General features: G+C 38.1%; 1 protein-coding gene across 1 annotated transcript; it reads left to right on the top strand.

The window, feature by feature from the left end:
- The first annotated feature begins 4,099 nt into the window (after positions 1-4,099).
- On the top strand, positions 4,100-25,313 carry RAB14 (RAB14, member RAS oncogene family). Its single transcript, XM_058523918.1, has 8 exons — positions 4,100-4,331; positions 12,934-12,992; positions 14,173-14,226; positions 15,556-15,733; positions 19,734-19,800; positions 23,331-23,418; positions 23,763-23,793; positions 24,838-25,313. The coding sequence occupies exons 2-8, from the start codon at positions 12,941-12,943 to the stop codon at positions 25,013-25,015; spliced, it is 648 nt and encodes a 215-aa protein (XP_058379901.1). The 5' UTR covers positions 4,100-4,331; positions 12,934-12,940; the 3' UTR covers positions 25,016-25,313.
- Positions 25,314-26,285: the final 972 nt, after the last annotated feature.

Here is a 26,285-nt window from a genome sequence, read left to right as displayed (position 1 = left end):
TTTCCTGAGAAATCTTCAAGTACACTTTTCACCTTAGGTGATTTTGTTGTTGTTGTTATGGGTCAACTTCAGAAGTCATGCCCTCGTATGGTGTAACCCCAGAGGATTATATTTTGGGGCATTGGTATAAGGTGTATGGATCTGTTGGAGGGGGGACTATTTTATGGACACAAAACTTCTTTTACAATTGAATATAGCATGTACTAATACTTACATTTTGCATCATTTTCTCCTTTCATATCATAAATTTGCATCTAATACTTTTTCATATCCAGAGACTAAAGAGTCTCATGCACTTGATTTTGACTTCTTGCTAAATTTTGAAGTATATCAAAAGCTATTTCTTTTTTGGTTAAACTAGTATTTTTTAACTATTTGCTTGTTTTTACTCAATTGAATTATATATCACTGGAGGTTAATCAGCGACACTTAAAAATATATTAGTTTTTTAAATTAGGTAGCACATGCACATGGTAATAAAATTCAGAGTATAAATTGTACTGGTTCTGCTGTATCTTCAATATTACCTCAGGAATTGGGACACCAATATTTTAATATCTAGTGCTGGATTGGTGGCAACTCCAAAAGCACTACACAAAAAGGGGTGAGTGTAGAGAGAGAGAAAGAAAAATAATCCACAGTCCAAGATAAGCCTACGAACCAAAATTCTAAAACATATGAGGAAAATCAACAAAATTAAGCTGACAAAACCAATAAAGATGAATTAATCTGATTTAAATAAACACAATAGAGAGATCTGAAAGTGACTCTAAATGTTTAGGCTCTGGAAAAAGACAAAGAACAGAATAATATCTATTTTTACAAAAGCAATTATAAAAATAGAAACAGGTAGAAATGAAACAAGAACAGATGCATAAGACAAAGAATCAGCACCTGGAGCGACCCCATGCACCTCCCCTGGGAATGGGTGACCTCTCATTCATTTGCTGCATCTTCCAGCTGACTGCCAGTTTGTGTCATTCATGCCACACCCCGATGATGAACATCTCTTTGCTGTACTCCAATCTACGACTGGGAAGTCAAGGTGTGTGTGGGTGTGGTGGGGGCAGGTGCAATCCCTCTCCGTCTAGAGCCCTCCACCATGCCACCCAAAGCCCCCTGCAATGTGGTCTCTCTCCATTTGTATTTTCCTTTGCTTAGGATGCAACGGGGCAAAGCAGATCAGTAAGTCTGCTCCCCAAACAGGTATTGGGGGCGTTACTAGTCTCCTCTTCCTGCAGGCACACCCAATCTTCACCAGTCATTCTCTTGGAGGCCTCCTCTCTTGCCTCTAGGAGGGGATACAGCCCCCCAAGGAGGGAAGGGAAGGGATGGGTCTCTTTCCAGAACACTGCATTTTCCTAAAGGCTGACTTACCCCCCATCTCTCCATTCTTTCTTTCCACTGATTAGTGGTGATGGTTTGCGGATGAGGAGAGGGGTGGGAATGAGGAATGGGTGGGGAGTAGGCTGCTGGAAGGGCTGGTAGAAGAACAATAATGGCTCTTCAAATACTCTGCTAGAAGAAAGCTGATTCCAACCACTGGTTCTTTTAGTGTAGAATGTGGGCTCCTTATGGACTTTTTTCTTCAGATTTGGGCCTCATCAGCAGTTTCAGGACAACAGGAAAAATCCCTCTCAATGTCCAGTTACATGAGCATATAAGTCTATTTCCCCCTCCATTTATAGTTGAACAAATGTTGGCACGCTGTTTAGTTTTCTGATTCCTGTTTTTTTCACTTGAGGTATTTCTTAGAGTTTGTTCCATATCAGGACATGTGCCTCATTCTTTTTTTTTTTTTTTTTTGTGAGGAGGACCAGCCCTGAGCTAACATCCAATGCCAATCCTCCTCTTTTTTGCTGAGGAAGACTGGCCCTGGGCTAACATCCATGCCCATCTTCCTCCACTTTATATGGGACGCCGCCACAGCATGGCCTGACAAGCGGTGCGTCGGTGCGCACCCGGGATCCGAACCGGCGAACCCTGGGCCGCCGCAGCGGAACGTGCGCACTTAACCGCTTGCGCCACCGGGCCGGCCCCAGCGCCTCATTCTTTTTAATTGCTGCATATATTCTACAATATGGATGTACTAAAATTTATTATAATAGCCCTCTAGTGACAGTTTGTCTCCAGTCTTTTGCTATTACAAACAGTGCTGCAACGAATATTTTGTGTATATATCTCTTTTTATATAAACAGCTTCTTAAGAATTTACCTAGAAACCCTGACACGTGTTTGGCATCCAAAAGACAGTCCTTCTTTATTATGCTGCAACTGGTCACACAGTCTCTCCTAATTTTGAAAATTCTGTGACTTATTACAACAAGTGACAATTTCTACTGCCTTTAATTGCATTGCTTAGCATGTGACAAGCACACTGCACTCACAATGTTTTCCTTCAATGCTGCAGCAAAGTGTAATGTCTTTTTTTGTGTGAGGAGGACTAGCCCTGAGCTAACATCCGATGCCAATCCTCCCCTTTTTTCTTGAGGAAGACTGGCCCTGGGCTAACATCCATGCCCATCCTCCTCTACTTTATGTGGGATGCCGCCACAGCATAGTTTAGCAAAGCGGTGTGTCTGTACGCGCCCAGGGTCCAAACCTGCGAACCATGGGCCACCGCAGCAGAGGGTGGGCACTTAACCGCTGCGCCACTGGGCCTGACCCCAAAACTGTAATGTCTTTGACATAGACTTAAGTAACAATTACAGATCTACATCTAAGCTGCTACAAGTGCAAATAAGGGAGGAAGTATAGAGCAGTGCTTTGGAATGGGAGTTCTGAAATCATACGTGCTTGAGTTCAAGTCCCAGTACCTCCAATTTTTACCTATATGACTTTAGACCTGTACAACATAGCTTTCTCATTCACAAAATGGGGTGAATATAGTACCCAATACAGAATGGGGATGTTGTAGGGATTAAACAAGAAAATATGCACAATTCTTGGGACAGTTCCTGGCACATAACAAGTGTTCAATAAGCATTAGCTATACATGAAGATTTCAATTCAGGTAACAACTAGATATACAGAAACTTTCTAGTCAGGCCTAAGTTCATAGCTGGATAAGTAATGGTAATTGGTTCACAGCTTTCTTCTTTATTTGGCACAAGCTAATTTATTGACTTTAGAGATGTTAAATTGTGACCACAAACCAACTTTATCTATCAGAATTAAAGAATATAGGAATAGAAGCATATACCTATTGGTTATATATATAATCTAAATATTATTTATATATATATATATAAAACCTACATATACATATCCACAAGGAGTTTTATACATATATACATCCACTAGCACAAGGCAAAAGCACCCAGAGCCCACGAAAGTTACAACACTGCCTTGTACCAAGATGTGCTAAACTTTCTGGTAAGGTGATTATAGCAGATCAAGTTGTAAGACCGGAGGTAGTGGACAAACTGTGAAAAAGGTGGTTACAATTTCTCTTCTCTCATCAAAGGCACCCCAAAGGGAGGTTAAAAGAGACAGAGGTGAAACACAGGGCATTAATTGCCACTTCCTAGCTACACGATCTTGGACAAGTGACTTGATCAATCTGAGCCTCAGTTTCGCCATCGATAAAATGGGGACACGTACACCCTGGGGCTATTGGACAGGGACCCACTGTGCCTTGCTCACCGCTATGCACGGAGCGCTCAATAAATACATATTGAATGAACGCAGTAAATGTGTGCTTAGCACAGTGGCCGGTGTATGCTAAGCGTCCAGTAAGTGGTAGTTGCTGGCATTAAAAATAGTGAAAAGTCCCCAGAGCGACAAACCTATTCCTGTAAAACCCAGACGCACCTCAGCACGTTCTACGCGATCTTGCGTAGTAACACCCCCCAGGGGGCGGAGACAAGCGACTGCGCTTGCGCATAAGCGCTTTCCCCGCCTCTTCAGGCGCGAGGGCCGGTGGGGCGGGCCTAGACGGCGGCGCGACGAGTCCAGAAGGGAGGGCGGAGGAAGGGGCGTGGCTAGCAGGCCGGGCCCCGGACACCCTCTTCCGGGCTCCGCCAGCTGCGCGCGCATCCTCCTCCCCCTTCTTTTGTGGTCCGGCCCATTGCGAGGGTGACAGGAAACCCTGTGCAGGGAGCGCCGCCATCTTGGACCTGCCCGGGAAAGATCCTGAGGGAGCTGCCGGAGCAGGCGCCGCCGCCACCGCTACTGCCTCCGGCGCGTCTGCACCTCCTCGGCCAGCCCGCTCCTTGCCGGGGCCTCGGCCGACCGCCCGTGTCCCTCTCCCGCTGCGCCCGCACTCCTCTTCCTCGTCCTGACGCCCCCCTCCCGCCCGGAAAGCTGCCCAGCCACCAGCACCCCCCCAGGTAACCCGGGCCTCCCGCAGTGTCCGTCCGGCCGAGGCCTCCGCGCCCGGCTCTCCCGGTGCCGCGGCGGGGGACGCCAGGGGGCAGGCCCTGTCAGGCGGCGGCGAGCGCGGGGTCGGCGGTGGGCGCCGCGGCTTCGGGCCTGACAGGACTCCGTGCTGCGGTGAGGGGTCCCCGCGCGGCGCCCGCCGCCCGCGCCTGCGGTGCTCCCGCCCCCGGAGGGCTTCGCGGCGTGCGGGAAGGGTGTGTGCGGCCTCGCCTGCCCGCCTCCCGGCCGGCCTGGGCGGATCGCGCCGCCCGCGGGCCCCGTCTCCTCGCCGCCGTTCCCGGCGGCCGCGGACCACCCCCGCGTATTTACCCCGCGGGCCGCGCCGCCCGCAGCCCCCAGACCCCGGCGCGGCCTCCCCCGTCCCCTAGGCCGCGTCCGGCCCCGAGTACAAAAGGCAGCACCCCGCAGCCCCGCCGGCATCTTGGGGCAGCTCCGGTGTCCTTGTCAATGTGCTAGACCGTCTCTGGGCTCGGGCCCGGGCAGGGTCGGGGGCTCGGTGCTCGCCGGGTGCTGGTTTGGGTGAGTCCCTCTAAGGCCCTGAGCCCGGACAGCCTCTAGAAATAACGAAGACGACAAAAAGTTTTGGCCTTTCTGGAATTTAAGAAAAGAAGGAACAGGCGTGTTTCGCTGGTTTGCACTTTACTGTGTGCCAGGTACGGCTTGAGTGTCTTTACACGGGTGTGTCTTGCTTCACGTAGCCCCTGGTGATAAGGAGAGGTATCTCCCTTTTACAAGTGAGGAAACTGAGGCTCGAAGGTGTGGTGTGGCTGGTTGACGATGGAACATACGGACTGGCCTCGCGCTGCACGGTGGCTGGTGTTTTCTCTCCTACATTCAAGTTAGGCTAGGGTTACAGACCCTTTGAAACGTAGCTACGGTGTAATTCCTTTTTTCCTGTGTTTGCGTTGGATGACATCTGATTCTCCTTTATAACCTGAAGTCTGTGGTGTCAGCCACTGCACTGCCAGCCCTCATCCTCACAACCCCAGAGGAGAGATGGCAAGGTTTCCACTTCATAGTTAAAGAAGAAACTGGGATTCCCAGAGAGCCGGTGCTTTCCTGGTGGTCCCACAGCAAGTGTCAGAGCCCAGATTTGAACTCGTGCAGAGGTTACCGCTCCTTTCATTATTAATTATCACACTGCCTTTTATTGAGGATAAACCTGACCTTGCAATAATCCAGCTCCCGCTTCCTGTTCCCCCAAGACTTTGCAGAATTTTTCTTCAGAGTTCTGCTTAGGCCCTTTCACTTGGTCGTGCCTTGAGGCATGTAGTGGTTAAGAGTTTTGGAGGGTTCCCAGTCCAGTACTGCCACTTCCTAGTTAAGTGACCTTAAGCAAGTTACTTAGCTCTCAGACTCAGTGTCCCTATTTATACAGGGGAAAGTTGTACGCACATTTTAGAGTTGTGAGGATTAAACGGGATTAAAAACCTTTAGCACATTGCTTGGCATATAGTAAGTGCCCCATTGCCTGTTAACAGTGCCAGGCATATAGTGGGTGTTTAATGTTTGTTGAGTGAATGAGAGGAGCATGGCTTTGGAGAGCTGTCGAGTTAGAGCTGGGCCTTAAGCTTAGCTTTCTCTTTAGTAATGTAAGACCCTGGATATACCACCTCTTTGAGCTGGTTTCCTTATCTGTAAAATGAGTTTTTAGGATTAAAGATTGCTTATAAAGTAGCTGGGATATATTAGGCACTCAATAAATGGCAGTTATTGTAAAGATGTAAAACCTATAGATTCTGATAACCTAAGAAATTCCTTGGAATTAAAGCTACATTTTTAAAAGTTTTTGCTTTTTATATTTCATGTTTATATTTGTTGGATACTTGAACTATACAACAGAATTTGGAGTGTTCTTACAACTGATTTTTATCAGTATTAAATATCTTTATGTAATCTTAGTAAGATATTGTATTATTAGATGAAACTTGGTTAAGGCAAATAAAATGTTAAAACTAGAACTATTGACGTGTTTCATTTTTTAAAAAAGCTTGAAACATTTTTATGTGGTTAAAAGTGGCAGGCATGGCTGGAGACAGCAATGTACAGATAGAGGTATCAAAGATACTATATTTTACTTTTTAAAAACTTCTTATTCTAGACAATTTTAAACATATACAAAATAGAGTTGTATATTGAGCCTTCATTTACCCATTAGCCAGTGTCAACAGTGATCAGTTTTGTTTCCTCTATATACACCTGTATTTCTCCACCAAATTATTTTGAAGCAAATCTCAGACATCATATCATATCATCAGTAAATTTTTCACTATTACTAATCCTTTTAACTTTAGTGGTAAGTGAGGGTTTTGTTTTGTTTTTTTCTCCTGAGTAGTTTCTTACTGTGAGTAGAGGTGCAGTATTGGAGTACTTTATTCTCTATTGATACCATCATAATTAGCTGGAAAATTTTGTCTTTCTCTTAACGCATTAAGGAATCTAATTTTTTTTCATATTCACATTAATTGATATAAAAGTGTGACATTAAATATCTTGTCAGAAGTGAGGTGTGTTTTTTTTTGAGTGAGTGTCAGAAATGGGTTAGTTATTTTCAGAGGTTGCATTGCTGTTGAGGAAAGGAAATTGATCAGTCATTCAGATTAGATTATTAGATTAGCTACTGAAGTTTTGTGTTTACTTGACTGACAAATCAAGTGGTATTTTACTTTAGTGGGCCTGTAAACAAATCAAAATGCTTCTGTTCTTGAGTTCCATGAAGGTGGGGACAATGTTGGGCTTTTTTTTTTCTTTAATGGCTATTATATTCTCGAAGTCTAGAACATGGCTTTGTGCTTAGTAGTAGATGCTCAACAAATATTTTTATATTGGAATCACAAAAGGAGTCTATCTTCCCTCTGGTGTTCTTAACAAAATGTCTTGCATTTGAAAAAAAAGAAAACTTACTAATTTTAACAATGAGGATCAGAATTTAAATCACCTGGAATATTTAGTGGGTTGCTTTTTTCCTGTGTTGTCTTGAATCAGTTATGTAAAAATTACACAGTAACATCATATGTTCTAAGGAATAGAATAAAATAGCTATATAACAGTTGTGAAAGGATTAGTCAGACTTAGTGCGTTAACACAGTAAGGAGCCAAACGCTAAAAAAAACTGGAAAAAATAGCCTCGATTATTAGGATGTTTTCTGAGGCCAATCATATGATTGACTTCATATGATCTTCCCCATATTATTGGTAAATGTGGAAGTAATATTATGAATGGGAGTTTTTTTGCCTTTATTCTTTAATTTATTTTGTATTAGAATTATATATAAAAGTGCTTTTAAAATATTTAACAGTCCTTTATATTCTCTACTTTGAATATTTTAGAATATTACCAATGAATATAGTACGTGCTCAGACTGTCAGTGTAGGGATATATAAAGAAAGTTAATAATTTCCCCCTTCCTTTTTTCTACTCTCAGCCCATGTATTCATTTTTCACAATTTGTTGTGTATCCTTCCATATTATATGCATATAGGATTGAGTGTATGTGTATTTAAAAATGGAACATGCTATTGCATAAAACTCTGCAACATGCTTTTTTTCATTTAACAAAATCATTGATATATTTCCAAGTTAATACGTATGTATCTAAATGGTTTTTAAGCAAGATGCTTATTATTTTATAGTATGGATGTACTTTATTCAGTCATTTCCCTGTTGATGGCAGTGTAGTTTCCAGTTTTTTGCTCTAAAGATGCTGTAGTAAATGCTCTTCCACCTGTAACCCAATGGACTGAAGCTTTTGTTTCTGTAGGCTACTTCTAAGTGGGTTTCTTGGCCAAGGGGAGATTTGGATTATTTTTAAGATTTTAAAATATACCAATTTCTTCCCAAAAATGTCGTGGCAATTCAGACTCCCACAAGCAGAATATATGGACGTGCCTCCTTTCACATCTGTATCTGCACATTTCAAAACTAGTCATTTATATGTCTGTATATTTTATTTTGAAAGGTGTGTGATTCGGTATACGGAGACCATGGGATTCTTTTTTGGCACAACAATGATTAGTGGTTAATATGCGTTTAGTAACCATTTAGATCTGTAAGTATTGGCCTGGAAATAGATCCTTGATTTTGTTAAGTGGAAAAAAAGCATGTTGCAGTCGAAATATAATGATGTACACCTGAAATTTATATAATGTAAAGTGCAACCTCAATAAAATAAAATAAAGCATGTTGCAGAGTTTTATGCAATAGCATACCCCATTTTAAATATATTTCTACCTTAACAGTGGTAAGTTTCATGTTCAAGAGATGAGGTTGAGAAATCGTTTGTTAAAGCACTATTAAGCATAGTTAATATTTAAAAGGGGCCACTCAACAATTATTAGTGTTTAATATGCATTTAGTAAACATCTCTCTTGACAGCCAGGAAGTTTAGAGCTAAATTTTACATGCACTGATAGTAAACTATTACCCTAAATTTTTAGTGTAATTATCCTCCATCTTTCTCTGATTTTTTCTTTCACTTTTATCATTCTACATATATATGCCTTTATAAGCTACCTTAGAGAAAATCATGTACTTTGGAATCAGGTCTGGGTTCAAGTTCCAGCTTTGCCATCTACTAACTTTTTAACACTGGCCAAATTAGTGAATTTCTCTAAACCTCAATTTCTTAATTTTTTTAATTTTTATTTATTTATTTTTTTCTCCCCAAAGCCCCAGTAGATAGTTGTATGTCATAGTTGCACAGCCTTCTACTTGCTGTATGTGGGACGCGGCCTCAGCATGGCCGGAGAAGTGGTGCGTCGGTGCGTGCCAGGGATCCGAACCTGGGCGGCCAGCAGCGGAGCACGCGCACTTAACCGCTAAGCCACGGGGCCGGCCCTAAACCTCAATTTCTTCAGTTTTGACATGGACATAATGATAGTGATTCTGCAGAGTTGTAAGAATTAAGTAAGAATTATATAAGACAATATAGGGAAAAGTAGTACAGATCATCACATGGTTTACTCTCAACAAGTGTTAGTTCCCTTCCGAAACTTTTTTGTAAGTAGATATAAATGAATTATTATTGATAGTATTATTATTTATCCATATCTACAAATCCTGATCACAATGTATCCTCTGAATGTAATTATTTAATACTGCTTGTTCAGAATATTAAAGTAGAATCAAGTGAGTGAACTGAGAAAGATTTGTGTCCCAAAGTGCCACTGTAGGCTTTCATAGTGTATCTCATAACTGGAGGAAGCAAGATGGTGTAGTAGTTAAGAGGAGATTCTTGGCAGTCAGAACAGTCCTAGGTTCACTATAGACTTGACCACTTAACCTGTGTGACCTGGGCATGTTACTGATCTGTTGAGTCTTTCCTCATCTGTAAAAGGAGGATAATAGTCACTATTTTATAAGGGTACTACTAAGAATTAAATTAGATTGCATGTGAGATGTTGAGCATATTGCCTGGCATATATTAAGTGCCCAATAAATGATAACTATGACAATTGTGTTTGTTATTAGTTTACAAGTTGTTCATCATGTATTTGGTGATGACTGTTGTCTGAATGTAATACATACTCTTTTCTGAAAGAAATCAGAGGCATTAAAGGAGATCTTATCTACATGTGAACTTTATTCAGATGCTTTTAGTAAAACATGGAAGAAAGTACATTTTAATCATGCCAGTAGCTGTGCACAGGTTTCAGAATATTATCAAGGTTTTTAATTAGTGGAGATTGTAGTGTTGAGTGGACTTATGTTTTCTTTGAACTAGACCAACATTTCTTGCTAACCGCCCGCCTTTTTTTGACTTTTCAGTTCTCGAAGTAAAGCAAAAAGCACCTGTAAGTAATAGAGAAAAAACTTTTTTCCACTTCCAAAAGCTAGTTAAGAATACATTCCTCACCTTAACAGTGCTATGTTTCATGTTGAAGAAATGAGGTTGAGAAATTCTTTGTTAAAGCAATGTTAAGCATAGTTAATATTTAAAAGGGGCCGCTTGAATATAGCTCTCCTGGAAATACATAATTTTGAGTGAATGTTATCAGTAAACTATGGGAGTACAGTTAAACCTATCTAGTATCTTACCTTAGAATAAGAAAGGGAGGACCTGAGCCCGGCTTGGTGGTGAAGCAGTTAAGTGCGCTTGCGCTCTGCTTCGGAGGCCCGGGGTTCGCAGGTTTGGATCCTGGCATGCAGTGACGCACCACCTCTCAAGCCATGCTGTGGCCGCGTCCCATATAAAGTAGAGGAAGATGGGCACGGATGTTAGCCCAGGGCCAGTCTTCCTCAGCAAAAAGAGGAGGATTGGCATCCAATGTTAGCTCAGGGCTGATCTTCCTCACCAAAAAAAAAAAAGGGAGGACCCGTTGTGAGTGTTAGTGGCTGCTGTGCTAGATATTTTCTGCCTTCCTTGTCTACTGCAATGAGTAAGTTTGAGTAGTTTTCCTTTAACTATGCTTTTAGGGTTTTTATTTGTAATTTTTAAGAAACTTGAAACAGAAAATTATATGGTAAGGTGGAGACAGGCGCTGGCGTTCAATCTGAAATAGTGATCATTTCCTTTTATTTGGAAATAGTTTATGCTAATTAATGCTTGGTGATTTTAAAAAACATTTTCAAAATTAGTCATCTCAGTAGACATTTAATTAATGAATGCTTGTGTGATAATTAGCAAGTACACAAATTAGTACACTAGAATTGGGTTATAATTTCATGATTAGCCGTTAGGCATTTCAAATAGAAATTGGGATTGTTAGAGGCCATAGTTTTAACATAATAAAGTGGATGGAAGCAAAGTGTGTACAGCTACAACTTTCAGTAAGAAGAGGGAAAGGAAATAGGAAAATCAGAAGAGGAAGAGCATGAGAGAAACACCAATTTAAAGGTGACTAAATGATTATTTTTTTTCCCAAGTTTGAATGGGGAAAGAGGAGTTAAAAATTAATTAGAGGAAAAGAGTCTGGGAGGAATGCAGGTTAAGAAGTTAATAACCTATAAATATCATTTTTATTGTGAGAGACTTATTTTTTTCCTTGTGTTTGGGATCTGCTTCGGAAATCTGGTGAATAATCCAGACCAGGGTTAGCTTGAGGACCAAGTTCATTCTTACAAGCTTTGAGTCCCCAGTGTCTGGAAAAAGGGAATCGAGTTATTATGATGTTCAGAATCAGAGTTAATCTAACTAGAAAAACTCCTTTTCCTGAAAGAACTGGTTAAGGGAGTTTTCTGTGATGTCAAAGACTGATTATAAATGTGTTGCAACATGTCAGGCTGGAATGGGTAGCAGGGCATCCACTTGTGTTGAATGTAATTTATGCAGCTAAGTGAGAAGACTATCTTGTGTGAAGTAATTGTCTAATAATTTACTATAATTAACAACTTCCTCTTCCCTGATAACAATAATTCACTTATTTTAAATGTATACTTTGTCTACAGTTAAATTTTGTTAGTTATATAGACATTTTATTTGAAATATGATATATAGTAAGGTATTAATTTCAGTAAATGAATTTCTCCAATCATATCAGATGTCTGGCTTGTGTAATGTGACAGTTGGCCAAAACATTAAAAACCAGATTAAAAAAATTACTGGAAAGCAAATTTTTAAAAATGGGGTTAAACCTTCACGTCTATGAAGAATTTTTGTCTTGCCTTAAGCTGAAAACTGGCTTGACAATAAATTTTATTTGAAGTTATTACTAGTTTAGAATTCACCTGTTGTTTGTCTAGCACCTAGCACAGTGTCTGACACATTTAACGCATTCATTTGAATAAATTGGAGAGTTGTTTTTTAAGTTATTAAAAGTAGGAGAGAAATTACAGTTCTTTAAGTATCTGAGGGTAAGGAATGGGCTGTGATCTTTTGAAATATCTTCTAATATGTAAACTTTCAAATTTTACAATCAGGAGTAGTATTTTATGCCACTATTACTGGTGGTTCCGAGAATACTATATAGCAGGCATTTGATGTATTGTTAATGTTCAAATCCCGTGTTAAGTTGAGCCATGTGAAATTGCCAATAATTGACTTTTTTTTTTTTTTTTTTATTTACAAGAATGACAGTTTGCTCTTTCTTTGGATGCTATGCTAACCATTGTTTTAAAGTAGAGTAAAAAAAATATTTTGCGTTTATAAGTTAGTGGTTACTTTTTATAACATTCTGTTGTAAAATCAGAGTTCTGAAAAAGTAGGCCATCAGTAATTCACTTGCTCAGTTAACAGCGATGGGGACCTTAAGTGAGAAGGAGGACTATTTATAAGGATATTTAACTTAAATTTATAAAGATTTCCCTGTTTGAGATTTTCCAGAGTAACATTTCCTGTTGGATATTTCCTAAAGTGAAATATTGGAATTGTTTGGATATAAATTATTTCTTATGTTTCTGTGGGTAATACATGAAAACGTTAAAGCAGTATTCATCCAAGAGAATTTGTGCATTTGATCAATTTGGGAAATGCAGTTTTACTCACTTATTGTCACCAACATTTTGTTTATAATCAGTGTGCTTTATTTTGTATATCTTTAAAGGATAGCAGTGATCAACTTGGATAACTTGTGTATACTTTCCTTCTAAAGTAACACGGTTTTCTTTGTTTTTAGTGCCACCATGGCAACTGCACCATACAACTACTCTTACATCTTTAAATATATTATTATTGGTAAGTTTATTTAACTTACACTCTTGTTCTCCAAAGAAGGTTAATGTGCAAAATATTTATATACTAATATTTAACATACCACTCCAGAAGAAGTGAATGATTTTCTCACAGCAAAATTAAAGCTCCTTTGATAAGATTTATTTTTGCGTTAACAATGTTCCTGTTGCGTTGTGGCCCTGGTACTTCTAGTACAATGCTGGGTACCTTTTGAAGTGATGATGTTTGTTCTTGAGGTCTACTTGAAAGCTTGTTAATACTGGGAATGAGATTAATTTCCTAGGACTGCTGATACATTCCAAGAAATAACGTGAAAGCCCTCAGAGCCCCCTGGATTCCAAAAACTGATAGAGAACATTGATTCAGAATAATTGTGGTAATATATATAAAATATAATATTGGTGGTTCTTCCCTTAAGTTTTGAGAAGATTTTGCTCAAATTAAAAGACAATACTGTTTATCCAAGTATAGTTGTAAGAGCACAGTTGAATTCAGTTGTTAATTCTTCACATTAGTTAGTTCAGTTAGTTAATAACTGAGTTCAGTTCAGTTAATTCTTCACGTTAAAACAGTTTGGTTTAATGTGGAGCTTATGTGACTATTGTAATGCTTCCTTTACCAAGGGTTAAATTGCTGTAGTACAGGCAGAAATGACATCTGTTCTGTTATGGTTTTCATGTAATGTACATTCTTTTCTTTTGTGGAATTCTATAAGAAGTATAAGAACTATGAGATAGGATGAGATCTAGTGAATCAAGCTTCCAAAACTTATTTCTGCTTGTTGTATGCTGCCCTGTTTGTCACTCCTAGGAGTCTTTTGGTTTTATGCATGGTTTAACAGAAAAGAAAAATACAAAACTTTCTAACAGCTCAAAGTAAAAAATACTATTATAATCAGTTTCTCTGTTAAAAAGCACTTCCCAGCTAGTGGCTATTTATTAACATACTTTATAACCAAATTCTGTCACTACTAAAGATTAGCCATAGTAAATTTGTACAACACAGTGAAAACTGACCTGTAGGATCTTTTGAATTCATTATGAATTAGGGAAATACAGCTTCTCCATGTCCCAGAAATTTGTGTTGTGATATGTATGGTAAGGGATATAGTAATCATTGCATATAATTACAAGAGTATAAAATTGAGAAATGTAATTGCCACTTGAAACTTTTTTTTAAACAGGGGACATGGGAGTAGGAAAATCTTGCTTGCTTCATCAATTTACAGAAAAAAAATGTAAGTTCAATATGTAAGGTAAAATGTTAGTAAATTCTTTATTGTCACTTTCCTACCTTTTAAAAAGTGTCATCTTCAGTGTACTCTATGCATTTAAACATAACCTTTTCCTACATAAGCACTTTTGTCTTTAGGGAGTGTTTTTTTTTAAAAAATAGATGCAGATTAAATAAAATATATTCGCATGTTATGTAGAGTGTTGATTTTTCTATGCCATATATAATTTGATTCACTTGTTTAGATTTTTTGATAAAACTTAATTTTTAAAAATGTGTACTGTAGTGGTCAAATTTAAATAATCTTTATTCTCTGACTTTCCATTATAGAAATTATCTTATTAGAGGAAATTTGCTGTGTATGTTATTTAACTAAATAATAATAGATTGGAAATATTTAAAATGGAATTCTTTCTACATCTACGACCAGTTGATTAGGATTCAAAGTACAGCTTGGTTTTGGTTGGTAGCAGAAGGGGCCGTTTTGTTTTATGTAACTGATAGGCTCAATATAGTTGAAATTGTTGCCATATAGTTGAAATTTTATATGGCATTTTTTTGCTTAGTGTAACATTTTTATGAAGTGTCTTTGGTACTCTTTGTACCAAAAAGTAGTGGGGTTTTCAGTGTCTTTCTTACAAGGAAAGGACTAATAAACTTGTCCTACTGGATTAGACATATATAACTTGCCAATATATAATTATAAGTATTTATTAAACATGGTGATTTTCTTTGAGATATTGATAATATTTTCCAGGATAAAAATTTATTTGACTAACAACTCCTAGAAGTCCTAAAACCATTGATTGATTTGTTATATGTAATGATTGTCAGAAGCCTAAATAGTACATAATGTTGGTATTATGAAGAGTTTATTAAAATCTTTATTTTTATTTAGCAGCTTCTTTTATTCCAGGGGTCAGCAAACTATGATTTGGCCTGTGGGCCAGATCCAGTCACTGCCTGTTTTTGTAAATAAAGTTTTATTGAAACACAACTATGTCCATTTTATGTATTGTCTGAGGCTGCTTTTGTGCCTCAACTCACCTGCAGAGTTGAGTAGTTGTGACAGACCTTTTGGCCCACAAACCTTAAAATATTTATTATTTGGTCCTCTACAGAAGTTTGCTGACCCCTGTTCTAGTCCAGTTGCATTTCTGTGACTTCCAGGTTTTTGCTAATTTTTTTTTTTAGTGCTAGCTTTAGTCTGTTTATAGCCTACAAGCATTAATAAGTCATTTGATTATCCAGTGGATTTTTTCCCCCACTGGTCTTAATTTGAAGCTTTCTGGAAGTTGGAATATTATATTATATTTCTTTTCCTCCCTAACAGTTATGGCTGATTGTCCTCACACAATTGGTGTTGAATTTGGTACAAGAATAATTGAAGTTAGTGGCCAAAAAATCAAACTGCAGATTTGGGATACAGCAGGACAGGAGAGGTTTAGGGCTGTTACACGAAGCTACTACAGAGGAGCTGCGGGAGCGCTTATGGTATATGATATCACTAGGTAAGAGATGAATAATTTTTCAACCTTTATACTTGAAAAAAGAAATCTACTTTAGGCAGTGTGGTTTCTTCTTATTGACTTAGGCATTCTTTAGTTTGTAATTGTGTGACTGTAAATGAGCTTATTTGGGTTTTATGGTTTCTTCTCTAAATTGCTGTGTAAGGCTTGATATAACATGTTGATTTCCTTTTCTGAGAGTGGATATGACTGAAGAAAAACTTTAGGAGATGCTGGTGAAGCTAATAGAAGAATACTATTCTGAAAAGCAGCATCAGTTGAATTATTTGAGGTGAAATAATATTTTATACCAAATTTGTTCTTTTCACTTCAGTAGAAAGCAAGCAGGTCTTGAGAGGTTACTGTCTTGTTGAAGTTTATACCTTTTCAAAATAAGGCCAAGCAGGGAATTAAGTAGTTTTGCTAATCCAAATTGGTAAATTATAAAAGGTTCTTATGCTTGCATCTGAAGGTGTTTGAGTATTTGATTATTCATTTACGTAAATTGTTTTTTGTCCTAAAAGGGATTGAAGTGGCTTACAATACTTCATGCAACAAGATTAAATTTGATTTGGCTATTTCTGGAAACTCAGAGCACTTGATATAAAGTAACAAAACTGGACCATGAATGTTTGACTTCGGAAAACATGGAAAATTGTGTCACTGCATTAAACTCTGGGCTGTTTGTCTACTGTAAGCTAGAAAATGAATTGGATCACCTTTCATGTTAATGCAAAGTGCCAGCCTAAAGCAGTGTAACTCTTATCTCACTTTTTTGTGAGTGAGTGGGACCAAGTGATAATTAGACTTTCAAGCATATTTCCTTTGGGCATATTTCCTTTGCTTTGTACTGTTTCCTCTTGAAGAGTCACAATGCACATTAGCATATTGGGACCCTGAGAAGTTCTGCAGTAAAATTCTTTAACTTTCTTTAATTTGGTGTTTCCTAAGCTTGTTTTATTGAGGAACACACTTCGGGAAATGCTGCCTTAGAATAAAGATAGTGATTGATTATAATTATAGTGGTTGAAGTTTTCACTAAATTCTAGAATTGTGTGGTCCCAGGGCAAAATAGAGTGAAACAGCCTTAATGCTCTTCACTATAGCCAGGCAATTGGTAACATGATCAGTAAATAGTTTTGTGGGAAGACTATTAAAGAACCTGGCCATCTGTACAGGACATCCTTTTATGAGGGATGCATTCTGGAGACTTCACATAATTAAAAACTCCATGCATTATTAATAAAATTTAAATATGGTGCTGTGTGCTTAGAGCATATCAATCTGTAGTGTTGTAGCTTGTTTTGCCGATTTTGTGTTTTGTTTTCCAGCTTTATTGAGATATAATTGACATAACAGTGTGTAAGCTTAAGGTGTACAATACGATAGTTTGATACATGTGTATGTTTTGCTTTTAAACGTACCTTTTAAACATAGTGAATACTTTTGGTAAAATTTGGGTTTCTTTTTGGAGTGATGAAAATGTTCTAGAATTAGATAGTGGTGATTATTGCACAACTTTGTGAATATACTAAAAATCACTACATTGTATACTTTAAAAGGATGAGCTTTATGGTATGTTTGTTAGATCCCAATAAAACTTATTGAAAAAAAGTACTTCAGGCATTAGGTGCTTTCTTGACTCATTGATACTTCATAGTGACATTAGTGTTGCAGCCATGACACTGATTTTTTTTCCATTTTTTTCCTATTATTAATCCTTGACATTTTGCAAACTTAAAAGTCCCTGCTTTAATAATATTTTTTTATTCTTGGCATTAACTCTGATTGTTACAGGGTACTTTCCTAAATTGGCAGCATAGCTTACTTATCATGGCAGTTTGACTATATCAGTGGTTTGATATGTTATATCTAACATCTACGCCAAAGTTAGGGATATTTTAGCACTTTTTATTTTTAGCACTAGTACCACCAATTAATGAATAATTGGATGATACTGTATTTATAGATTTGAAATTATGATGGTGAATTTTAAATTAATAATGAAACAGTTGCCAGAATCATTAGCAGAAGTTATGGTACGTGTAAATAATATGGTTTACATGGTTTTGATACTACTTGCAAAGGATGTGTAGATTTTTCTATTTACCAAAGTGGTGGCAGTTTGTAATTCACTCTTGCTGTCAGGTTTGACGTTTTAAAATTAATCATAATCAGTTTGAATATTTTTGGACTTGTATTATTGAAGGTTTTGTGCACGAAGTAAGATATATGTGTTGTGTAAAAACAAGGTATGCCAGTACTACAAATAGTGAACAGTGGTAACGCTTGTGCTCTTTTAAAATGATATTCGACCATTGTTTACTTAGAAAATTTTAAAACATTGAGAAAAAATTATTTTGAGTTATGTGTCTTTTTTTTCCCATTTCGGTGGTGATTTGTATATAATATGATATAGCACCAGTGAAAAGATAGTCTGAATTAGGGGTTTTTTTCAGTTCCTACTGGGAAAGGATTAAATATTTGGAATATCAGATTTTATATGAGCACTGGCAGCTGGAGATCATGGAATATATTCACAAGGCTAAACTCAAAACACTTTGAGGACACCATGTGTATAAAGGGTTCTAGGCTTGGCTCTGAAATCATTTGAATCTTTGTGGGATTCTGTTTCCTCACCTGTTAAATGAATAAGATGGATTAATGTTCTATTGAGTCTATATAATTCAGAAACCTTTTTAACCTTTAAAAATTTTATTATTGGGCTGGCCCCGTGGCTTGGCGGTTGAGTGCGTGTGCTCCGCTGCTGGCGACCTGGGTTCGGATCCCGGGCGCGCACTGACGCGCCGCTTCTCCGGCCATGCTGAGGCCGAGTCCCACATACAGCAACTAGAAGGATGTGCAGCTATGACATGGAACTATCTACTGGGGCTTTGGAGGGGGGAAACATAAATAAATAAAATTATTAAAAAAAAATTTATTATTTTGATCCCTTTGGTAAAGTCTGATTAATATTATACTCTGTATAATATTGTAAACTGTTTGGATTTGTTTGCTGTGTTAGGGTCTACTTGGTGAGTGCAAATGAGCCTATGAGTTTTTAAACTCCTGCTTGGAGAATGTGGCGAAATAGGGCAGTCTGAATCCCAAAATGATTTAGCTGCTGATAAATAAGAGTACAAAGTTAGGGTAAACTCACTCTCTGATATCTGGGGACTTGAATTTCCAGTCAAATGTGTTAAATGTTTTTTTTCTTTGGTGAGGAACATTGGCCTTGAGCCAACATCTGTGCCAGTCTCCCTCTATTTTGTGTGTGGGACACCACCACAGCATGGCTTGATGAGCGGTGTGTAGGTCCACACCCAGGATCCAAACCTGTGAACCTCAGGCTGCCGAAGTGGAGCATGTGAACTTAACTGCCACGCCACTGGGCTGGCCCTAAATGCTTTTTTAAAGCCAGTTTTTATGCTGTTGTAGTTAGCTTACTCTTTAAGGAAAGGTAAATTTTATACCAGCCTACAGTTGTGTGACTATCTTGGTTTCTAATTTGAAAAATTTAAAGACGATGCAAAAATGTTTTCCATTGAATGTGTCATTACTTAGACATTTTGTTACAACTTTGTCTCTATTTTGCGATTGAAAATCTGGATGATTTCAAAGTAATTTTAGTTTTTATTTCAGATTGGAAATTCTGAGTTCAGAATTGTTTTTCATCAGTTTTCCGTGTTGTTCCTTGCTTGCTTATTGGTCTGTTTATGGACGTGCTTTTAAATGTAAACAGTTTACTCCTGACACATAATTAGCAAAGTTGTTGGATATTGAGTTATTTATTTAAAAATAATAGGTTTGGCTAGATTTTTGTAAAGTGTGTGTTTGCATCCACAAATGTTGTTCTTTAGAGTAACAATCTAGTCAAAGCAAAAATACTTTCTTAGGATCTGTTGATTCACGTGTATATTTCAAATATGTATTGGTTTCTTTTTTTTCTATTGTAATGGCAATTATATGTGGCAGTCACAAATGTAAACTTTGATTTTTGCAGAAGAAGTACATATAACCACTTAAGCAGCTGGTTGACAGATGCAAGGAATCTCACCAATCCAAATACTGTAAGTTAAATGACGTCGATTATACAGAGAATTTAAGATCTAAGCTAACCCAAAAAGGAAAGCCATTTGCTAGTGGGATTTTTGTATTTGGATACCAAGAATGAGAGAAGCTTTATTTTATTCTTAAATTACTTGAAGAAAACATATTTTTCAGTACTAATTACCTCAGGTTTTGCATCTTATAGTTGGTTTTTGTTCACGTGTGTGGTAAAAGAAAGAAAGTTGTGAATGGGGTCATGTCAAGTAGAGACTATGAAATCTGAAACTACACTTTAAAAGGGAAGGATCTGGGTTAGTTTCATAAAATGTTACCTTTGGAGGAAACTGGGCAAAGTGCCTAAGGGATCTCTCTCTCTTGTTTCTTACGACTATATGTGAATCTACAACTATCTCAGTAAAATTTCAATTAAAAATAAAAAGAATTTTGCAAGCTTTAAAAAATTAGCTGCTTAGCCAGACTGAGAAGATATGTATTGAGATTTTAAAGGCCAGCCACCATGCTAGACTGCAGTATACAAAGATAAAGGTGGATCCTTGGCCCACAAAAGGTTATAATCTAGCAGGAGATTACCCGTGGGTATACAAATAACTATGCTAAAAAGCAGAATGAAATAGAAGTTAGAAATAGAGTGACTGGTGCTGCTCTGGGGGGCCCAGGATGAGCAGTGCCATCTGGAGAAACTTGACAGAGCAGATGGTGTTTGAGCTGGGACTTTAGGGATGAGTATGGTTGCAGTAGATGCTGTTGAGGGACAAGTGAGGAAAGGGACTGAGCTGTGACGGACTCTGAGCTTCTCGAGAACAAGGCCTATGTCTCACTTAGCTTTGTACCCCAGCACCTAGCAGAGGCCTGGTTCGGTAAATAGGTAATCGTGGTAAGGTTGGCTTTTATCAGTGAATAGCAATTTAATCATATTGAGGGTCAGTTAACATGGTTTGCCTGTTATGTCAGGGACTGTGCCTGGAACTTTCATATCCATTATCACATGAAACCTACTGTAGGTGTACATACAAATCTATAGATGAACGTTCATAGCAGCTTTATTTGCAATAGGCAAAAACTGTAAACAGCCTAGATGGCCATTGATAGGTGAATGGTTAAACAATATGGTACATCCGTACTATGGAATACTCCTCAGCCATACAAAGGAATGAACTATTGATACATGCCGCAACTTAGATGGATCTCAAGGGCGTTATGCTGAGTGGAAAAAGTCTCAAAAGATTACATACTGTATGGTTCCATTTATAAAACATTCTGAAAAAGACAAAATTGTAGAGAGGGAGAACAGATTCGTGGTTGCCAGGGGTTGGGGATAGGGTGTGAGTGGTGTGAATTGACTATAAAGAGGGCAGCGCAAACCAGTTCCTTTATAGTGATGGAACAGTTCTGTATCCTGATTGTGATAACACAAATCTATACCTGCAATAAAACTGCATAGAACTATACACCCACAAGAGCGTGTAAAACTGGTGAAATCTGAGTAAGGGCTGTAGGTTGTACCAGTGTCAGTTTCCCAGTTCCAGGAGTGTACCATAAGCGTGTAAGATGCTGCTACTGAGGAACTTTGTGAAGAGTTTGTTTATAGGACCTCTCTACTGTTTTTTATGAGCTTCTGTGATTCTATAGTTGTTTCAAGTAAAATGTTAAAATAAAAAACAAAAAACTCATTGTGGAGGGTCCTTAGAGGAGTATAATAAAAAATTAGCCATGTCCTTCTTGCCTCATTTATACCTCTTGAAATCTTACCAGATCTTCAGAAGAAAGAAAATCTCTTTTTTAAGGTCCAGCTCAAATGTTATATTTTCTATAAAGTTGCCTTTGAATTTTATGTAGTATATTATATATTATGTATTCTCATATTGGTGGTGGTATATTTTGTACCTCTGTCTTGTTAGCATGCCACCTTATGTCTCCCCTTTCAGGATGACAGGAAGCATGGTTTGGAAATTCTTAAGGAATTGGGTGAGGAGGCAGTGTTTCCACTGAGCAGACATTTCTTGTTTTGAGTACCTGTCTTATAATGGCCTTGTGCTAGTTGATTTTTTAAAAAATTGATTTCCTTTTTTAAGTGTCGTTAGCTTATTCTTTAAAAGACTAGTGGACTGCATATGAAAACTTCTTTCCCTCCTCAGTGGGTACTTGCCCTCACTGATTGAAGAATGCTCACTTTTGTTGTACTACTTAAATGTCCTTGCTCGAGGATTACATTCAGGTCAGAATGGTCATTTAGTTCATTGATTACCACATCTGTTTGGAAGTGGGGGGCAGGTTTACCATTTGGTGTCAACTAAGCTTATATATAGACAGAGACAGTGTATCCACGAGTCTCTCCCCCGACCCCAATGAAGACCAAAGCCCTATTTCCCAAGGCTGTGCACTTGTTTCTTAGAACTTTTTGGAACTGCCTTTAACTTTGGCCTAACTTCAGTTGTATAAATGATTCCAAAGTGGCCGAGGTGTGTGATATTTTAGCTTGGATTTGGACTCACTGCATGTGTGTACCCCCACCCCCTCCTCCCACCTCCAGTGTCCTCCATGGAAACACTGACATTTATCATCAGTTGCTATAAATTTAGTCCTGCCTAGGGATAGTGTGGGGTAGGACAGTATTTGACTGAAGGTCATAGTTTGAGTTTTCTACCTGGGTTCTAATGCCCTCCTGACTCACTGAGTGACCTTTGACAAGTCCCTTATTTGAGCGTTAATTTCCTTATCTATACCCTGAAGGAGTTGAACTAGCAGTTTTTAAACTTCCTGAGGGTCCCAGAAACTTCTGACAATCTGATGAAAGCCACAAACTTTCTCTTCCAGGGAATGTCATTGTTTATAGCATTTTGTGTTTAATTTCAGTGCCTTCACAGATCCCTTGGAGCTTATCTGTGGATCCTTAATAATCCTACTCAGATAAATCATAATCTTTGGCCACACCAGGTGTGTGTCATGGGCTGTTTTGTTTTTGAATGGCTTGCAAACTAAGAATGGTTTTTACTTTTTTTTTTTTTTTTTTTTTGCTGAGGAAGATTAGCCCTGAGCTAACATCTGTGCCAGTCTTCCTCTATTTTGTCTGCGGGTTGCCACCACAGCATGGCTGATGAGCGGTGTAGGTCTGTGCTTGGGATCTGAACCCACGAACCCGGGCCACTGAAGTGGAGCACGCCGAACTTAACCACTACGCCACAAGCCCAGCCCTAAGAATGGTTTTCACATTTTTAAAGAGTTATTAGAAAAAAGAAAAAGCAAAGAAGTATGTATAAAGAGACCATATGGGGCTCACAAACCTGAAATACATACTTTGTGCCCTTTACGGAGAGTTTGTCAACCTCTGGCCTAGATGATTGCTGAGATCCCTCTTTATACTAATGACTTCATGATTCTGTAGTCCTGCCTGGTGGATAATTGCTAGTACTTGGTTTCCTTTTTAGACCCACATGTTTTTTCTATCAAGGTTTCTGAATTTCAGAATTTTCACGGTTGATTTAAATAGTCGCTTTTGTTTTAAGATGTCTTTCTTTTGGTCACAAATTAGGTAATAATTCTCATAGGAAATAAAGCAGATTTGGAGGCGCAGAGAGATGTTACATATGAAGAAGCCAAACAGTTTGCTGAAGAAAACGGTGGGTTTCTTTTAAGACTTTGAATGGCTTTTCTGGATCTCACTTGGGAGAATTTCTAAGGAAAGGTGGGATTTTGATACTGCAGATTGACAGTTTTTTTTAATGCTAACTGTTCAGATCTCAAGAACAAATGTTTTTTTTTATTTGAGATTCATGTTATGAGTAGTACAATTATTTAATGACAAATAGATGATTTCCTCAATCTCAAACATATACTCTTTCATAAAATACTGTGGTAGGAGTATTGAAAGCTGATGGGAAACTTTTATTCAGATCTTACTGAAGAGAATGCCCCTGTGAGTTAATTTGAAATGTCCTAATCATAGTCTGAATTTTATTTTTAGGCTTATTGTTCCTTGAAGCAAGTGCAAAAACGTAAGTATTGCTAGAATTAGTAGGTCATTTTCAATTACATTCAAATTTCTCAAAGTAGAATCATATATATGAAAAATATATAATGTATATGTTCATATAATGTATAGTATATAAATGTATAATGCTTATGGCAGGAAGAACAGTAAAACAGACATCCTTTTGCTTCCTGTTTCACATTTCAAAATAATATTTTTTGTTACTTTACCTAAAAGATTGCACCCTGATTATGCCCACTGGTAATCCAGGTTAATAAATGAAATTGTGTTAACATTTCAGAAGTGTTTGACATGCACAACTGAGGTTGTGTTTGATATCTTGGGCTCAAGCTTGGTCATCCTGTTCATTTAATACTTCTATTTTATGTCATGTTGGCATAAACTAATACTTCGCAGTGAAAAGCATAACTTAAGGAAAAATGTCTAAAAATAATCAGAAGCATAATCAACATTTTCTAATTGTTATTCTGTGTCCATTATTGAACCCCAAGACTCCCATCATAGTTCTTCATTAAGCCAAAACTTCCTTGCAGTGGTGAGAAGCTAGCCCCTTTTTGGTTAGCCTCATCAGTCCTAAGAGAACTGAACTGAAGTGTGAACATGGCTAAGCATGCATATGTCACTATCACGTGATAAAAACAATACAGTTCATGCTTGGCTAATCAGACTGTATAAATCCTGGAATTCTGTTCTGCATGTTTGGAGATATTTCATTTCTGTTTGGAAGACCGTCTGTTATTACAGAAATGACCTAACCTAATTGTCGTTATATGCTAACATATAGCACTTTAATTATTAGAACACATACCGTTATCCAAATAGGGTTTGTAGAAACAGCTCTTAGTACCGTGTTTATATGCTTTCCACAGAGAATATTTTTCCATGTTGTTCTCTTAGCTCAGTCTTCTGGTAATCTCTTATTAGATGACAGTAGCTAAGTTGAAGACATCATGACAGGTGACTAAAGGTTAGCAGAAGGTCAGTGTATAATGTCTTATCTTTTATAGAAAGCCATGGTTCTTAAATAAAGTTGTCAATTGCCTCTTAGGGGAGAGAACGTAGAAGATGCTTTCCTTGAGGCTGCCAAGAAAATCTATCAGAACATTCAGGATGGAAGCCTGGATCTGAATGCTGCCGAGTCTGGTGTACAGCACAAACCTTCAGCCCCACAGGGAGGCCGGCTAACCAGTGAACCCCAACCCCAGAGAGAAGGCTGTGGCTGCTAGTGACCTCTTTGCTGTGGCTCTCATTTGACCTTTCACCTCTGTCTGTTGGAAGCAGTACTTTTTACTGCTTCATTGTCTTCTGTACATCTTACTGGGTTTAATTAAAAAAAAAAAAGGAAAAAAACAATTCTGTTGTAAAAACAGTTTAACACAATACTAAACTGCTAAACAACTAGATGTAATCAGGTTATCAAAGGCAAGTAGAGTAATAAATCTCTCCTGCATGGTAAATGTAGACTTTTTTTTCCCCTTGATTGTCTTCGTAATAGGTATGTCACCAGTACATGATTTAAACTGAGCACTGATGCTGGACTTCATGATTTTTTACCCCTCCCTCTTTTTGGCAAGGCTTTGTCTCACTCTACGGTTTAATTTGATGGTATCTTAAGCCTTCCTCCCATCTTTAACTGTTCAGGTATGTCTGTTGTAACCAATAAGTTTATTGCTGTGAAACGACTTCTGATGATAGAGAAGGGGTTCTAGAACTGCTTTTGTTTTGTTTTTGTCGGATAAATTCCCTGTTGTGTGGGTGGCATTTTTCTTGAGGAGAAAGACATACTTCTCTTGAGAGAAGGTTTTCTTGCTTCTGTCTTAGCCTTGCACAGGGAAAATATCCATTTATCTTTTCTCTTGTGCTTAATAGCTTTATCTTTTTTTATACCATTTTATCCTTTTCTCTTTAGCAGAAAGTAAATATGTATAAAATTTGAAGGAACTGAACTAACAATACATTCTGTGTATATTATTTTAATGAAGAAAATAAATTGATTACTGGCATTGGAACAGTATAAAATACCAGTTTGTACAGTATGACCTATATGTGACCATGTTACTCCCTTCCATTTCACACAAGGAAATAGACACAACTGCAGTTCACAAGTAATACTGGCTCCACCCTTTGGTGCTGGCAGTGTTTGGGGACATGCTGGAAGGAGCTCCTAGCGTGAGAGGATTAACACTAGCAGATTCTGTTCCATCTTTGCACTGTGGCTTACCTGCTGATTTTCTTAACTGTTCTTGTGCAATCGACAGTGTGCTAACCTGCTTTTCTCTTTTTGTAAACATTTTGCATTACAGGCTGCATTTCTTGCCTTACTGTATAGAAAAAGAAAAAAGGCTGGGTTTATTATTGCACATTTTAAGCTTTTATACCTTTATCTTCTTGCAATGGTGAGATTCTGAACTGGACAGCCAGAACCACAGGTCTGCTGGTAAGGGATTTTAAATTGTGCATTTTTAACACTACAGTGAAATAATTTAAGATATCCCT

The sequence above is a fragment of the Diceros bicornis genome, chromosome 28, assembly GCF_020826845.1.
Source record: "Diceros bicornis minor isolate mBicDic1 chromosome 28, mDicBic1.mat.cur, whole genome shotgun sequence".
Lineage (NCBI taxonomy): Eukaryota > Metazoa > Chordata > Mammalia > Perissodactyla > Rhinocerotidae > Diceros > Diceros bicornis.
Note: the sequence above shows the minus strand (reverse complement) of the source record. Positions and strands in the feature narration are given on the sequence as shown.

Coding starts and splice junctions, on each gene's coding strand:
- RAB14 (XM_058523918.1), top strand. CDS start 12,941: ATGGCAACTGCACCATACAACTACTCTTACATCTTTAAATATATTATT. Junction 15,734..19,733: donor ATGGTATATGATATCACTAG/GTAAGAGATGAA, acceptor TGATTTTTGCAG/AAGAAGTACATATAACCACT. Junction 23,794..24,837: donor CTTGAAGCAAGTGCAAAAAC/GTAAGTATTGCT, acceptor ATTGCCTCTTAG/GGGAGAGAACGTAGAAGATG.